This window comes from Thamnophis elegans, unplaced genomic scaffold, assembly GCF_009769535.1.
Source record: "Thamnophis elegans isolate rThaEle1 unplaced genomic scaffold, rThaEle1.pri scaffold_59_arrow_ctg1, whole genome shotgun sequence".
Classification (NCBI taxonomy): Eukaryota; Metazoa; Chordata; class Lepidosauria; order Squamata; family Colubridae; genus Thamnophis; species Thamnophis elegans.
In genome coordinates, this window is record NW_022473899.1 from 84,794 (window position 1) to 102,109 (window position 17,316).

Here is a 17,316-nt window from a genome sequence, read left to right on the forward strand (position 1 = left end):
TGGGGAGGAGGTTGGGAAAGACCCCCGGAGGGGGAAGGAAACTGCTGGGTCTCCAGAGCCTCCAACAGCCTCGATCTCTGCGTGGTCTCCCCCCCCTTCCTCCCCAATTCCCCCCTCACAGGAGAATGGAGAGGGACACCCCCCTTTCCCCGATGGTAGCCGAGGTGGGGGTCGCAGCCAGGCCCCTCTCTCGGTCGTCCTCCCCCAGTGCCTGGGTGGGAGTGGGCTGCCTGGAAAGAGGAGGGGAAGGAAAAGCGAAAGCGAAAGAGGGAAAGTGAGGCATTTTCAGCCCTGAATCCCCAGAAGGAAAAAGACGCATTTGAGCAAAAGGATTTTGGCTTCTTCAGAAACTTCACTTTTGCTTCTGAATCTCAAATTTGAAGCTTTCGAGGCCAGGCAAGAGGGGAGCTTCCGTCCCTTCTGGGGGAGACCCTGAATTTGGGGAGGAGACCAAGGACCCCCCACCCCTCATAATCCCCCATGGCTCCATAGGGACCTGGAGGGGGAGGGGGAAGTGAGAGAAGGGGATTTGGGGGCTCTGAGTCGGTCCTCTCAATTGGCTCTCAAAAACTGCCCTTTGTGAAGGGGGCTGGAGACCCTCCCTTTGAGAGGCTCTTGGGGGAGGGTGCATGGGGTCTTTGGGGGGGAGGGGGATAGGAAACAGGTGTGATCCCTGAGGATCCCCCCAAGGGAGGGAGTTGGGCCGAAGATTAGAGGGAAAGAGGGAAAGTTGGGGCGACCCAGGGAAGGTGGGGGTTGTAGGGCTGGGAGACCCCAGGAGTCTCAGTCTAGATGTCCTCATTGTGCCCCCTCCCCATGTTCCCCCCTCCCCCCAAAGGAAGAGAGAGAGTGGGAGATATGGATATTACCTTCCCTCCAGCCCTCCCCCCATCATTCCTCCCCCTTTAGATCCAACCTTCCCTGCTCGACCAGCTGAGCTTCTGCCTGCCTTTCCCCCCCCCCCCCCCCGGCAGGAATACGTCCGCTTCGACAGCGACCTGGGGAAGTTCGTGGCCTTCACAGAGTTGGGGAAGGTGGATGCGGATCGTTTCAACAGCGATAAGCAGTACCTGCAGTACCTGAAGGCCTCTGTGAATCGCTTCTGCCGGAACAACTACAAGGCTCTCCAGAGGAATTCTGTGGTTGGCCGGAGAGGTGAGTCCGAGGGGAGGGGGGAGTTTGGGGGAGGGGGAGTTTAGGGGAGGGGAGTTTGGGAGGGGGAGGAGGGGGAGTTTGGGGGGAGGGGGAGTTTGGGGGGAGGGGGAGTTGGGGGGGAGGGGATGTGGGGACCCCCCTTTTCCTTTCCTTCCTTTCACGGAGACTCTCCCGGGTGAAGTTTCCTTCTTTAGTCCTTCTCCTCCTCCCTCCAATTCTCCCTCTGAGCTTCATTCCCACAACTCCCCCTTTTCCTCCCAAATCTTCCCCTGCACGGAATCTGGGATCCCCTGGATCCCCTCCCCCCAAGAGATCAAACCTCTTCATCCACCAAGTTTTAGAGCTCAGGAAATAAGTAGGTAAGTAAGTAAAATAAACAAATACGGGCAATTAAATCAACAAATTAAAATTAAATAAATAAATGAAAAAATAAATAAATAAGAATTTGAAAATGAAAACTTAATAAAATAAACAAATAATAAATAAACAAATAAAATAAATGAAAAAATAATAAAATAAATAAACAAATAATAAAAAAACAAATAATAAAATAAATACATAAATAATAAAATTTATACATAAATAGTATAATAAACAAATAATAAAATAAATTAATTAATAAACTGGCTAAATGAAATAAATAATAAACTAAACAATGAAATATAAATCCATCCATCCAGATAGAATTTGTAATCATGAATCCAACCGGAATCAAACCGGAATCCTGGTCTGGCGTTTCCTCTGCCTTGAGCGGAAGCTGATTCAGAGGCTGAGAAATTTCATTCAGCTGATTCTGGGGGTCTGGGAGAAAAGCCCCCCTTGAAGCCCCCCTTTTGCCCACAGACTCAGCTTCCCCTGCAGCCCCATCGCTTCCCTCTTCCTTCCTGGGGAGGCTCCTGATTTGGGGGAGGGGAGAGTCCAAAACCCCCCACAAACCTTAAGACTGAATTTGGGGTCCCTGGATTGTTTGAGCGTCTCTTCCACATTCTTTGCAAACTGCCCAGATTTGTTTTCCTGATTTACATTCTCCGCCTAATAATAATAATAATAATTGTCCTTATTTCTATCGACTGATGGGGTTTCAGAGGCCAAACATGGTGGAAATGAAGGATTCCGGCTGCCCTTGTTGCCATCCGGCCTTTCCAGGGGGATTTTCCTCCTTTGATGGGAAGTGGGAAAAGGGAAGAATATCCTGAGTCTGAGCTTCCCATTGGGAGCCCAGGAGCTTCTCCAGAAATCATGTCTGACCACAGAGTGAAATCAGAGGTTTCTCCCCCATCAGAGGGAAAAAACCAGCCCCATCCTAAGAGAGAAAGGCCTTTGACGGGGAGATCCTGGGCTTTTCCTCCTTCCCTCAATTATTCCATATTTCAGGGGAACCGAAAGAGATTTTGCTCTCCACAGATTCCGTCTCATTCTCACTCCTAAATTCTTCCCAGCAAAGCTAGGAGTAGGATCACATCCATGTAAGAGGATCTCAGAATTAGGAAATGAATGAATAATATCCTCTCCTAATATTTGAGAGATTGTTTGAAATAGTTTTTACCACCAAAGAGGATGTTTTCCTGGAGATAATAATCCCCTGATTGATAATATTCAACATTTAATTATTTCTTACTATCAATTCGACATTCCTGTCATCTGGCACATTTGAAATAATTCTCATTCCAGCAATATTTACCATGGAAATTTCCTCCCTTCTGCTAATTTATCTAATGATTTTTTATAACTCCTGAAAGTGCCTTTGTTCCGTTTCTTTTAATAAATATTCTGTGCATTTAGAGCAAATTGTTGTTCCGGCTGCAGTTCAGGAGACCTGAAATCACTGGATGTTTCTTGAGTCTCCTTGGGGGAATTTTCACTTCCTTTTTCTTTGACTTCTGAGCTGACTTTCCTCTCCGGAGAGATCCGGGCGTCTCCTTCCCCCGAGGGGCCAAAGCTTTTCTCTGGCCACCAAGAGAGGCTCTCAGCCTTTCCTGAACTCTCCCCAAAATTAATTGAGCCTCGATTTCTCTGGGAAAAATCCCATCTGAGTCTTATGCTTGTTGTTCAATGAACCCCAACAAAGGAGCATCTCACCAATTGCAATACTTAAACCCCAAACCTTCCAAAATTAGCATCAATTCTATGGGGGCTTCATCAGAAAGACAAATTTAACTCTGGGTCACATTTTTCACTGCATTCGTCATTAAAGTTGATATTAAAAAATAAAGCTTGAATAGCACAGTAAGAGGCAGACAAAATGTATTGTGTGTTCCTGCTGTTTTAAACTGAGAGGTCTCCAAATGTGGATTGAATTAAATTCCTGGATGGACAGAAGGAGAAAGTGGTGTCTCGGAGGAGGGTGGGGGTGTTTAAAAATAAAAAAAAGTGGGACTTCTATTGGGTGTGCGGAAGAAATGATAGGCAGTGATGATCCCTGCAGCCTGGAACAGCTGATAGGTGGAATTTCGGGTGGTTTTAAGGAGAGATTGGACAGCCTCTTGGCTGAAATATTACAGGGTTTCCTGCCTGAGCAGGGGGTTGGACTAGAAGACCTCCAAGGCCCCTTCCGACTCTGTTATTCTGTTATTCTGCTGTGGGATTTCCCTATTTTGATGATTCTTCCCTTTTGATGAGGTCACCTGATCCCAACCAGGAAGGATTTAGGTTTCCCCATTTTTCAGGATCCCTTTTCATCTCTTCCTGCAATTTGCTTTGGAAGATGACTCCAAACACCGTCCCAGAGGTCTTTTCTCAAAGGGCAACTGGACTTTGTTTTTCCTTCAAGACATTTTGCTTCTCAGCCAAGAAGCTTCGATTTGGGCCCTCAGAACCGAAGAAACTTCTCGGATGAGAAGCGAAATGTCTTTTTGGGGAGAAAAAAGCTCCTTTGGGACAACCAAGACCTGGATTGACTGAGAATCTCCACAGAAACTCAAAACACGGAATATTTTTAAGAGAGAAAAGGAGTCTTGAACTAACAAACTTGGTCTTCTGTTCTGGGCCCTCCTGTGTCTCTCATGTGCCTCCTTCCCCTCCTTCCCTCCAGCCAAGCCCACCGTCACCATCTCCCCCACCAAGATGGAACCTGATTCCCCCAACATCATCCTCCTCTGCACCGCGACGGGCTTTTACCCCGTGGAGATCGAAATCCAGTGGCTGAAGAACGGCCAGCCAGAGAAGGAGGGTGTGGCCTATGGGGAGGAGCTACAGAATGGAGACTGGACCTACCAGCTCATGGTGATGCTGGAGACCCAGCCCCAGCGTGGGGACGTCTACACTTGCAAGGTGGAGCACGCCAGCCTGAAGGACCCCATCACTGTCGAATGGGGTAAGCCCCTCCCGTCCTGCTCTGGGGACCCCATCCTATCCTGAGAAGGGGGAGAGACCCTCCCTGTCTGGGGAGAGTCAGAATGGACCCTCCTCCTGGGGGAAGGTGTGCCTGATCCTCCTGCTCAGGTGAGGCTCCTTCTCCTTCCCCAGAGCCCCGTACCTCCAGCTCTGCCAAGAGCAAACTCTGGACGGGGATAATGGGAGCTGTGATAGGAGTGGCCTTCTTTGCGGTGGGGCTCTTCTCTTACCTGAGGGCCAAGAAAGGTGAGTCTGGGGGGATGGATGAGAGGTTGTGGGGAGGGGACCATCTAGGGGAGGCCTCTCATCAAGCTCAGCAGGTGGCCAAGAGGGTCTCCTTGAGAAATATTTTTGTCAGCTTCTCTTGTTTGAGGGGCTATTAAGGGAAGATCATTCAAACTATTATGGGCTATCGAAGGGGAGGGGGACCCCCTGAGTCCTCCAAATCCATGAAGGGTCCTGATTGGGTCTTTTTCTCCTTCCAGCAATTCCCATCCAACCTCCTGCAGGTGAGTTTCTATTCTTCCTCCCTCATATGAAGTCCTGTGGATACAGCAAAGTTATGAAATTTGGGACAGCTTTTACTTACAGAGATCTGAAAAAGTATTGCAATCAAAAAAGAAAGCTAAAATCTTGCCCAGAATCTTTCCATGTTTTGGGGAATTGCAAAAGGGAAGGGAAGGAGGGGCCATTCCTTCCCATTCCTCCCTCAAGGAGGAAGGACCCCAAGGTTTACATTCCCACGTGCATTTTGTAAGCAACCCACCCATTCAGTTAGGCTCACTGTGGAAGGGGGTTCCTGAGGGTATTCAGGCAGAAGGACAAATCCCACCCCTGTGGCTATTTTAAAAGAGGTGTGTCCAATGCTACTATGCACTGTGGTGTTGAAGGCCTCTTCAGCAGATGGCAGGAGATGTTCCCACCTAAATTGCTGATAATTAACGTAGGATCTCAGGTATTGTTCTATCACTGCATTAGCTCGTCCCGCAGCTCCATTGGTGCTTGGATGGAAGGTGGAGCTAAGCCCTTGAGATGACCCTATCAACTCAATGAACTCCCTCCTAAACTTCGCCCTGAACTGGACTCCCCTCCCCCATCCGAGATGATCCTTCTTGGCCCCCATTCAGACTCATTTGGGTTCATTAGTTGGAACCTTGACAGGCTCCTCTTCCTGACCCCCCTTCTCCTTGTGAGAATCTCCCCAATTCCTGCCAAGTGACCCATCGCTCCGCCTTTTCCTGCCACCCCCATCTTCTCTCTTCATATGGAAGGTCTGCAGGGAGGGGGAGGGGATGTTCTCTTAATTAACCCTCTAATTATGTTAGGGAGAATTCCAAAATCCCCTGGAGATGAAATGGGGAGGAATCCCTCATCCATCCCAGCCTTTTCGTTCCTGCAATGGGCACATTCTCCCTCTTTCTGTCCCTGCCCATCAACCACCCCCCTGCAGTGTGGGCCTGCCTTTGGGGTTGTGGGACTAAAAGGGGAGATAAATATGATTTTTACACTAAACGTTTCTCTTTATATTCTAATTTTCTTCCCCGTCTCTTTTTCTACAGCACTCATGAATTAATCCTGCTCTCTGATGCAAAAGGAAATTATTTCTTTAGTAGCTGATGATTCTTTGTTCTGTTTGCAACCTGTGAAAAATGGAGGCTGAAGTTCACTTCAAGTGGAGAAACAGGAAATGTTGCAATCACTTCAATCGACAAAACATTGTTACAAGCAAGAGCAAAATAGTTTCTAAGGCAGTCCAAAAAGTTTTTTTAAATGTTTCTTAGGGCAATCTTGTGAAAGTAGAAAAAATAACCTCACCACATGGAACGATTTCACTTCTTTTCCTTCGGGAGCCATCTCTGACTTTGTCAGCCTGGGGCCTGCCTGTTTGCTGCTGGTTGGAAGCGCTTCCCTTGGATCGATCTGGGACTTTGCGGTGTCCCTGCGACCAGCAAGGCTTTGTCTTGCTAGTCACCATCTCTTCGGGCTGGTTTAGGTCCTGCCAGGCCGCCCAGGGGCAAAAGTGTCATCGGCAGACTCGGACTGTCGAGTTCGCATGATGTATCGTCGTGATGTTGGCTTCTCCTCTGATCTTTTTTCCTCTATTTTATTTACTACCCTAATATTTTTTTGGCTTAAACTAAAACTTTTTTTATTTTAACAAACTTCTCCTTCTGTTTGTTATAAAATCATACTAAAGATACGTAAGGAAAAGATATAAAAAAATAGTTGAGTCTTCCATTTGGAAGCCTGAGTCTGAAGGTTTTTTTTGAAACAATGTATCCTTTGTTCATTCCTATTTGACTTCACTGACTTTGTCCGAAGGAAGGTTTGGAACTTGTTTATAAAACCTGATAAAGACTCAAGGACACGAACAGTGTTTTGCCGGTGCTCTTGGAATATATTTTGGCAAGAGAAGGAAAAAGAAAGAATGTGGGAAACTATCCCATAATTGGCTGGGTGAAATTAGCTGGGATCAATAGGATAGGATAGAATATCTATCTGGATCAATTCTATCTGGATCAAAGGATCCCAGTGAACATTTGCCAAGAGCCATATAGAAAAAACAGTCCTGGGAAAGCTTTTAGATAAGGAAGCCGAATTCATTTCGAGTGGCTATGTGAATAGCAATACACAGATACACACAGAGATGAGAGGCCTCTATTATCTGAGATATAAACACACAGAATTAGCCTTGCATCCTTTTGCCGCCTCATGTAACAAGACTCCATATGCCTAGGCTGAAATGTAACACCCTATGTGATTTACAATTCCATACCTCCTCATTTCCCCTTATCAAAGAGTACCCTTTGTCCCTCCTCCCTGCCTTTCTGCCAGAATGTGTAATCAAGAAGTGATTTGTAACATACTGTGAGATCCTTTGTTTGTATTAACTGCTGACTAGCTTTCTTTGAACTTTCCTAATAAAAAGTGTTCTGGTTTAGCCAGAAATCACCATTTTCACCCAGTCTGCAGTGTGTGTGTGTCTCATTGCCAAAGCAGCCTAGGAATTAGAAATTCGTGAAGTGGTCCATCGGATTGTGAGAATGCTTGTATCAATGCAAGCCCACTCTCACAAGTGGTGACCTCCGACGTGATCCATTTCACAACGCCAGGAATCAGTCGAGGTGCGACGCAGGGAGGCCCAGACAGGTCGAACGGACTTTCAGCGTGCCCAATATTCCCATCTCTTACCCAGCGCACCTTTCGTAAGTATGGGAAAAGATTTGTCTAAGGGGCGGGAGGCCCACCTTAAGGAAACAGGACCCCTGTCCAGAGAGCAGAAGGCTCACCTTAAGGAGATTGGACAGATAATTGGAGCTCATAAAATTATATTAAAGGATAAAAGTGAACTTCCCACAAAAAAAGAGGTTAGAGAATTAATGAGGTACATTTGGCAATACTGTCCGTGTTACCCAACATTTGGATCTCTTAATATAGACACGTGGGAGAAAATAGGCTCCTATTTACACGAGGAGCCCAGAGCACCCACAATAATATTAATCAGCTGGAAGGCTGTTTTAACCGCTCTCTGTCTTCATCACGGAGACACATTCACGCTTTCCAAAAAGCAGGCAGATGAATTAGCATCTCTAAACCCCACTGCCCCTCCCAAGTATGAGGAAATAACAACAAAGGCTATAGGGGGAGAGAAAAGGGAAAGCAAAGAGGAGATTTTAAAGCAAACTCCTCAAGAAGAAAAATCTAACACCCCAGAAAAATCTGAAGAAGTAACAACAGAAATTGTAGATGTTTTATTGCCAAATGAATGGTACTCAGCAGCAAAAATACTTTCCACTTGGCAGATCATCACGGAATGTTTAAAAACTCATGAACAAGCCGTGATGGGGGGACCAGACACCCCCCCCACTATATTCAGAAACCTCTTTGCTAAATTCACACTCTCACTCTGAATCCAAGGCTTTCTTTTCCCTTGTATGTATGCCTTTAAAGCTTCTCAACGTTACGCTTCTGTCTGTTTCACAGTCGGGAGATTAATTTTGGGGCATTCGGCCAGCCCCACACAAAAGGCTGCCTTTTATTTTCCTTCTCATTTCAATCTTTTGGCAAGTGAATCTGCCAGGCTTTTCCTATTTTCCTCCGGTGATCCTGGCTACCTTTCTTCCATTACCCCCCACGATGTCCCTCTTACAATGTCTCTCCTAGTCTTTCCTCATCTGATTTCATGTCTCAAGGAGTTCTTGTTACTCCTTTCTTACTGACTCATCTGATTTCTCTTCTGATTGCTTTAAGCACATTTTTCTGCCTGAGCACCTGAAACTTTTTCACAGATGTTTCATTTCTCAGAAACCTGCACTCTTTGCAGCTCTAATTACAAAAGCCCGTGTCAGATCTGAATTGGAATGGGAAAAAAAATGTTTTTGTGCGTGCATGAATGTGTGTCTAAGTTTTTGTGCACCCTCAAGGTAATTGTAGACAAGATGTTTTCAATCCAAAAGACAGGGATTTTAAAGTGTTCAATTTTGTAACAAATTTGCTGACTTTCTGGCCACCATCAGATGAAAATTGTTGCAGCTGTAATAGTTGTCTTTTAAAAGAAAAGTAAGAAATTTAGTAAGTAATGAGGTAAAGCCTGACTGAATGGGAAGACCTAGGTAATTGGACTTGATTACTTTGATGTAATGTCTGTTAAAAAAATTCTTAGGTGTCCATCCCGGGTTCAATAATTAAGGCACGTATCCGACCGGTTGTTTTAAAATTGCATGTTAATTTGTGGGGGAGAGATTTGTTGTCTCAGTTTGGGGCAACCCTGACTTTGGAGTAAGGTAGAGAAAGAATGAAAAAAGAGTGAGAGAGAGGTAGAGAGAAAGAAAAGAAAGTGAATAGAGGTAAAGAGAAAGAGGAGAATTGCATTAAATTGATGTTTGAAGTTTGTAAATGGGCTTTGGCTTGAAGCCGTGAGGGTGAGAAGAGTAGTTAGGATTTAAACTGCTCTCTGAAATTCCTCGCTGTTTGAAGAATGCATGACAAAGGATTTTGCATGTGAAGTTAATTTACACAAGCAGTTTGATTGCAGTGTTAATATATGTTAAATGGTAAAAGTTGGTATGCACGTACTTTGATTTCTTTCATATAAAGAAACAGTAAGTTGCAAAGTTGTTTAATGGGATGTGTGTATGCTTTTGTGTTATCATTTCCAAATTTGTTGAGAGAAAGCATGTTTTAAAGAGCAGGATAGCCGTTTGTAGAATTGTTCAGCCCTGAGCTAACTTAAAGTGATTGCGTGCGTGAGTTCCACCCCCCCCCTTTTCCCCCTGAATCTTTCCTTGGAAGGAAACAGGAGAAGGGGGGAGAGAGAGATGTGTGTGTGTAACTGCTTTCAGACCTAGAGGGAGACAGACAGTAAGAAAATAGAGCTCATTGGCTTACATATAGCTTTTTGAACTGATGGTAATGAATGTTTTGTATTAAGAATAAATGAAATGGACCCTTTAATGAAACTTACATTAAAAAACAATAACCCAATTTGGATTAATCAGTGGCCCCTCCCTATTGTTAAATTAGAAGCCTTAAAAGAAATTGTGCAACAGTTGTTATTAGATAAAAAAATAGAATTGTCAAATAGCCCTTATAATACTCCTGTATTTTTAATTAAGAAAAAATCAGGGAAGTGGAGAATGCTTCAAGATTTAAGAAAGATAAATGACGTGATTTGTCCCATGGGACCCCTGCAATGCGGATTACCAAATCCTAATATCATTCCTCAAAATTATGCTTTAACAGTTATTGATTTAAAAGATGCCTTCTTCTCAATACCTTTACATAAAAAGGACAGAGTATTATTTGCATTTACAATTCCTGTACTAAATTATAGTGAGCCAACAGTAAGGTATCAGTGGAAAGTTTTACCCCAGGGAATGCTAAATAGCCCAACGCTTTGTCAATATTACATTAATAATATTTTAAAACATTTTAGAGCCAAGTATAAAGGTATCCTATTTTACCACTACATGGATGATATCTTGCTAGCAATAGAAAAGAATGCACAGAGTGCACATTCACAGATTTTAAAGGAGATCATACAAGATTTTAATGATAAAGGATTTAAAATTGCTTCAGAAAAAATTCAAACTATGCCACCATATTTATATTTGGGACATAGAATCATGACATCTCATGCCTCACCAGTAATTCCAAAACTACCTGAAATGGATAAATGTAGTTTGGTGCAGTTACAACAATATTTGGGTTCAATTAACTGGGCACGTCCCTACATGGGATTAACTACGAGTCAATTACAACCCTTATTTGCATTGCTGGCAGGAGGAAAGGAGCCTGCTGCTATACTAACCATAGGGGACAAAGAAAAACTGTGTATTCAGGTGATTGAAGCAGCTCTAACAAAGACTTGGGTGGACAGGATGGTTTCACACGTTCCTATCTCAGCTGCTATTTTCAATACCAAAAACTTGCCCACAGGGTGTTTGTTGCAAACACAACAGAACAAAGTGTTAGTGATTGAATGGATACACTTAGCAAACAGCCCGGGGAGAACAGTTTCAACAAAACCTCTATTGTTATCCCAGATAATTATAAAGTTAAGAGAGAGAGCTCGAGCTGTACTGGGAACGGATCCAGAAACTTTTTACGTTCCTTACCCACTACCTTGGTGGGAAAAATATTTTCAAATATCAGACGCACTTCAATTGGCCTTAAGTGACTATTTAGGGACAATTAAATACCACTATCCCACAGATTATAGGTTTTTGTTACTGAATCTACAACATTTACAATTGACTTCCTTACAAAGTAAACTGCCAATTAAAAATGCAGTTACAGTTTTCGCTGACGGAACTAAGAACAGGGGTGCATGTGTGTATCAAATCTCAGTGGATAACTTACCACACGCACCCTCAGAGTTCAGCACAGCGTTCTGAGTTGGCTGCCTCCATATTAGCATTTGAGAAATTAAAAGACCAAACATTTAATTTAATTGTGGATTCATTGTATGTTTACCAAGTGATTAATAACTTGTTTGATGCCTATCTTTCACCAGCCCTAGATAAGCAATTGTTAGATATGTTTTTACAGTTACAGCAATTAATTATGGATAGAAAATTTCAATATTTTGTGGCTCATATTAGGAGTCACCAGTCACTTCCTGGAATGCTAACAGAGGGAAATGATTATGCAGACAAAGCAGCTAGGGAAAGTTTTATTGGATTTGCAACTCCATGGGAAAGCCATGAGTATTTTCATCAAAATGCAAAAGCCTTAGTGAAGATGTTTGGAATTTCAAAAACCGAGGCTGTAGCAATCATCCAGCAGTGCTCAACCTGTAGCAGGCAAGGTAACGCAATTCCTATGGGAGTTAACCCCCGAGGAATTAAACGATGTGAGATATGGCAAATGGACGTTACACAATACCATTCTTTCGCACCCTGGAAATATATTCATGTCACAGTGGATACCTTTTCAGGTTTTATTTTTGCAAGCCCACAGCGGGGGGAAACAACCAAACAAGTGATCAACCATTGTATGCGCTCTTTTTCAGTCTTAGGAAGCCCCCTGGAGATTAAAACAGATAATGGACCCGCATACAGTAGCGCTGCATTCGCTACCTTTTGTGATCAATGGAAAATTGTCCATAAATTTGGAATCCCATACAATTCCCAAGGACAAGGAATTGTAGAAAGAGCAAATTTAACACTAAAAATGATGCTTGACAAACAGCAAGGCCCCTTTAAGATAGGGCTGCCTGAAATCCAAAACCGTTTAAGCAAAGCCTTATACACACAGAATTTTTTAAATCTTACAGGCTCACCCATAGCTTCCACAGCTGGGGAAAGACATTTTCAGCATAGCGTAGTTTCTCCCCGCCCTCTTGTTTATTACAGACAATTGCCAGACCCTCAGTGGAAGGGCCCAGTGGAGCTCGTTACCTGGGGACGTGGATACGCTGCCGTGCAACTCCCGGACAGAGTGTTGTGGGTTCCTGGAAGATGCGTACGACCGTTTCATGAGAGACCAGTGAAGACAGATGATAAAAAGGATCCCGAAGCAAGCCTATCCCTTTTGTTTCAAACAACAGACGACTAGAATTGCTGCTGCTCCCACTGTTATTCCTGTGAGCTGTGCATTGACTGCAGGATCCCGTGTGACATTGTGATAATTGAACAATATCTTCAAAAATATTTTAACTACACCGATCCCTCCCGTATCACTACTGAACTTCGTATCACACCAACAGTACAACAAGCTATTGACAATCCTTTTTATAACCATTATCACCAAAGATCTATTGACCCCTCTTTTGATATCTAGTACTCAAGATGAAAATCCGTCCGGAACAGGTCGTTGGCCGGTCATATGTTCCCAGAGTACGTCAGCCCCGATGCCCATTTTTCAGAGGACCTTCGCCTGGACAGGAAATGGGATTTTGGGATTTTTGGGCTCCTCCGATGTCTTGTAAGCATTTTCTGTTGCACCTTTTGCTAATGATGTTGGGGATGGGAATTATGCTTTTAATCGTATGGGGGGCATGTGAATATGAACGCAAAAATAAGAAGGGAATAGAGGGGGATATTCAAGAAATTCCTTTCACACACAACCACTCAAAAAGAGCGATCATTCCATACTCCAATGGGGAAAACTGCAATTCTCAAGGGATATGCATCTACCCTCACAATACATATGGAGAAGCCAATACACAAGTTACCTTAACTTGTTATTTGAAAGATCCGGAAACAGCGTGTTTAATTACATGGCAATTTTTGCCTGCAAAATTCAAAAAGGCAATCCAAAATGTGAGAGGTATTTCACACCCGAAAGAGAATGGCTGCTCTTCACATATTAGAATAAAAATTACAGAGAATTCTATAGGTTGGTACCAATGCACACAATACCAAAAAGGGTTACCTAATAAAATGATAAAAACAGAAGTAACTTCAAGAGCAAGTATAAAATTTCCCCCAGTTAGTGAGTGGTTCTTAACGTTATTGAGTTATCAACAAGAGATAGGAGGAGGCAGCTCTCGCCACCTAACAAAAAGAGAGAGAAAAGAGGACATTTGCACAGCCTGTTTACAAAAAACCAAACAAGGCAAAACAATTTCCATGACCTTAATATATTATACTATGAAACCTGAATGCAATGGAACCTTAATACCACCATGCACACATAACAATACACAATACAATCAATGCTATACACCAAATGGGATACAATGTTATGAACCAAAAGCGGTAGGACCTATAACAAGTAGCATCTATGTTTATGGCTATAAAGGAGGATCTAGTTTAAAACATCAATTTCTTACAGCACAAAGATTATCAGGGTACATAGCCCATAATGTTTCAAAGGGAATGGCACCCATTACTGTTTGTTTTGATACATGTTTAGCAATTGCTATAGGGCAAGGAACAGGATCCGCGGGGGTAACCTGTGGAGGACAGTCGTGGGAACAATCATATATCCAAAACCACAGATATTTATTCACTCGCTCGACACTTTCAGCACATGGAGGCTATACCCAACCGAGTGTATATTGGTATACAAGTGGCTATGGACCTAACAATTTCGATCTTTCTATTACTCCAGTCACTACTGATTGTCAATCCCATCACTGCACACCACTCTGCCTTTCTGCACAGGTAGCAGGTACTTTAGGCACCCGATACTATCATTATGGTATTGGTATAGATAAAGCAGGAAAGGATCCTTATGGATATATTATTGTAAAGACTGAAGCAACAAAATTGACAAATCAACCTGTAAAGTTTTTTTGGAGTTATGAGCAGGAGATTGCTAAACTTAACGATCTACCTACACCTCCAAAAGCAAAAAATATGTTTATTAATTTGGCTCAAGAAGTTGCTACAGAACTTATGTTAAAAAATTGTTTTGTATGTGGAGGAACCACTATGGGAGATCGCTGGCCATGGCATGTACAAGAAGCAAATTATACTGAAATAGCACAATGGAAAGGGAACTTCACCTTTAATAACAACTTCAATGAAACCTGGCAAGTTACCTCTCATATAATAGGTCACATATGTTATACCAGAAATAAAAATAATCAGACTAAAAGAAATAAACCTATGGGATTTTTAAAATGTTCTAATGAGTGGGAAAATAACACTTGGGTTTCACAAACTAATATGACCAAACCTGAAAACTCATTGCTGGAAGTAACTAAGTTACGAGGACTTTCAGACCCTGAAAATGATACTATTGTGTGGAATTCACCTGATGGGTTATATTGGATATGTGGTAATTTTGCCTATAATATGTTACCCGCGGGGTGGTATGGGTCATGCATCTTGGGGGCGATTCAACCTTCATTCTTCCTAATGCCTATAGAGAAAAAACAAAAATTGGGAGTCCCTGTATATGATACTCTTGAAAGACGTAAACGTACAATAGATCTTGCTAAAGGGATAAAAATAGGTAACTGGAAGGATGATGAGTGGCCCCCTGAGAGAATTATTGCATATTATGATCCTGCGACGTGGGCACAAGACGGTTCGTGGGGATATAGAACGCCGATATATATGATAAATCGCATTATTAGATTACAAGCTGTATTAGAAATAATTACAAATGAAACTGCATTGGCATTAACTAAGCTTGCAAAAGAAAGTGTATTGTCAAGAACTTATATTATGCAAAATCGTTTAGCCTTAGACTATTTGCTCGCTGCCGAAGGCGGAGTGTGTGGTAAATTTAATCTTAGTAATTGTTGTATACAAATTGATGATTCTGGAATTGTGATAGAAAAAATAACTCGAACTATGATACAAACTGCACATGTTCCTGGAAAGGCATATTGGACACTGATGGTTGGCTTGGAGGTATTTTTAACAATTGGAAGCAAGGTTTATTTTTTATTGGAATGATATTTTTGGGATTAACTATGTTGCCATGCATAATACCATTATTGAGATCCACTATGCAAAGTATTGCGGACGCTGCTATCCAGAAGCATCACGCATTATTAATAAGTGTCAATATCATAATTAATAATCCCTGGATATCCAATGGAAGGGGGATTTGTGAGAAAGAAACAACCCATGGCAATTGCTTCCATTTAAAAAATAAAAAAGGAGGAGATGTGGGAAACTATCCCATAATTGGCTGGGTGAAATTAGCTGGGATCAATAGGATAGGATAGAATATCTATCTGGATCAATTCTATCTGGATCAAAGGACCCCAGTGAACATTTGCCAAGAGCCATATAGAAAAAACAGTCCTGGGAAAGCTTTTAGATAAGGAAGCCGAATTCATTTCGAGTGTCTATGTGAATAGCAATACACAGATACACACAGAGATGAGAGGCCTCTATTATCTGAGATATAAACACACAGAATTAGCCTTGCATCCTTTTGCCGCCTCATGTAACAAGACTCCATATGCCTAGGCTGAAATGTAGCACTTTATGTGATTTACAATTCCATACCTCCTCATTTCCCCTTATCAAAGAGTACCTTTTGTCCCTCCTCCCTGCCTTTCTGCCAGAATGTGTAATCAAGAAGTGATTTGTAACATACTGTGAGATCCTTTGTTTGTATTAACTGCTGACTAGCTTTCTTTGAACTTTCCTAATAAAAAGTGTTCTGGTTTAGCCAGAAATCACCATTTTCACCCAGTCTGCAGTGTGTGTGTGTCTCATTGCCAAAGCAGCCTAGGAATTAGAGATTCGTGAAGTGGTCCATCGGATTGTGAGAATGCTTGTATCAATGCAAGCCCACTCTCACAAAAGAAAAAGAGAAGAACCTTTCTACTTTGAAAATCTCTTCAAAAAAGTTTGACAGGCTAGAGTGGCAGTAATTATCAGATTCCTCTTTTTCTTTTTCTTTACATTTCTTTTTATTTGGAAAAATGGATCAAAATTCAGATGAAGAAAACTTAATAATCCAAAACATTCTAGCTGGACTTCAAAACATTTTAGAAGGATTTGAGAGATTTGATAAGAAATGGGACAGACTATGGGGTATCACAGCAAAAGATGATGGGGTTGGAGCCCCAGAAATTAAAGAAGAGAATGGAAATACAGAAAACAAAGAAAAGACGTTAGATGAACTCATTAATGGAGTAAATGTGAGTGAAAGCAGAAAGAAGGGAAGCTGGAAAAGTGACTTTGACAATTTGGAGCTTTACCCCAAATTCCAAGATGCAGGAGAAAAAAAAAGAGCGAAAAGGATGGAGCTAAGAAGACAAATCTATCCAGAAATAAGATTGATAACCAAAGTTAAGCTTACCTTAATAACAATTCAAGGGGAACGAAACTACATGAGATCCTTCAAGCTACGAAGTGCGGAGAGAAGTTTTAAACTCTGAAAAGGTGTTAAAAAGAGCATTGACACAACAGCTGGCGAGATAGAAAGGACCATTTTGCTACTGGAAAGACACTGGTTGATAATGCTAGTCAATGATAAAAATTAGCTAACCTTTGATGATTAATAAGTAGGGATTTTAGTATTTTGTTCTTTCTAGACTGTTTTAGATTATCATTGAATGTTTATTTGTTAACATATAATTTACTATGATATTAATAATGAAATGATAACCTTAATTAGGATAAATAACTGGGCCACAAATTGTAAATTGAGATTTGGCGAAAAGATTTATAAACCTTATACATTTTTCTTTAGATCTTGTTATGAAGGTATATATAATTTGGATCAGAAGAGAGGAGACGTGATATAAACAGCAAACAATTGTTTTTTTCCTTTTTCTTTTAACTATAATAATAAGAAGGAAATATTAATGGATACTTTTGGTGATTATTAACTAGAAACCTCAATATCTTTTAGACTGTTTTAGATTTTAAATGGTTATTTTGTTAACACTTATTAATACATTTCTGT

General features: G+C 42.0%; 1 protein-coding gene across 1 annotated transcript; it reads left to right on the plus strand.

Annotated features, from left to right (window-relative positions):
- Nucleotides 1–152: 152 nt before the first annotated feature.
- On the plus strand, nucleotides 153–6,769 carry LOC116523602 (H-2 class II histocompatibility antigen, E-S beta chain-like). Its single transcript, XM_032238717.1, has 6 exons — nucleotides 153–164; nucleotides 975–1,155; nucleotides 4,187–4,468; nucleotides 4,621–4,734; nucleotides 4,974–4,997; nucleotides 6,048–6,769. The coding sequence occupies exons 1-6, from the start codon at nucleotides 153–155 to the stop codon at nucleotides 6,059–6,061; spliced, it is 627 nt and encodes a 208-aa protein (XP_032094608.1). The 3' UTR covers nucleotides 6,062–6,769.
- Nucleotides 6,770–17,316: the final 10,547 nt, after the last annotated feature.

What these genes read in the sequence shown, in the direction of transcription:
- LOC116523602 (XM_032238717.1), top strand. An exon ending in TTCTGTGGTTGGCCGGAGAG is followed by an intron (nt 1,156 to 4,186) that starts GTGAGTCCGAGG and finishes CCTTCCCTCCAG; the next exon opens with CCAAGCCCACCGTCACCATC. An exon ending in TTACCTGAGGGCCAAGAAAG is followed by an intron (nt 4,735 to 4,973) that starts GTGAGTCTGGGG and finishes TTCTCCTTCCAG; the next exon opens with CAATTCCCATCCAACCTCCT.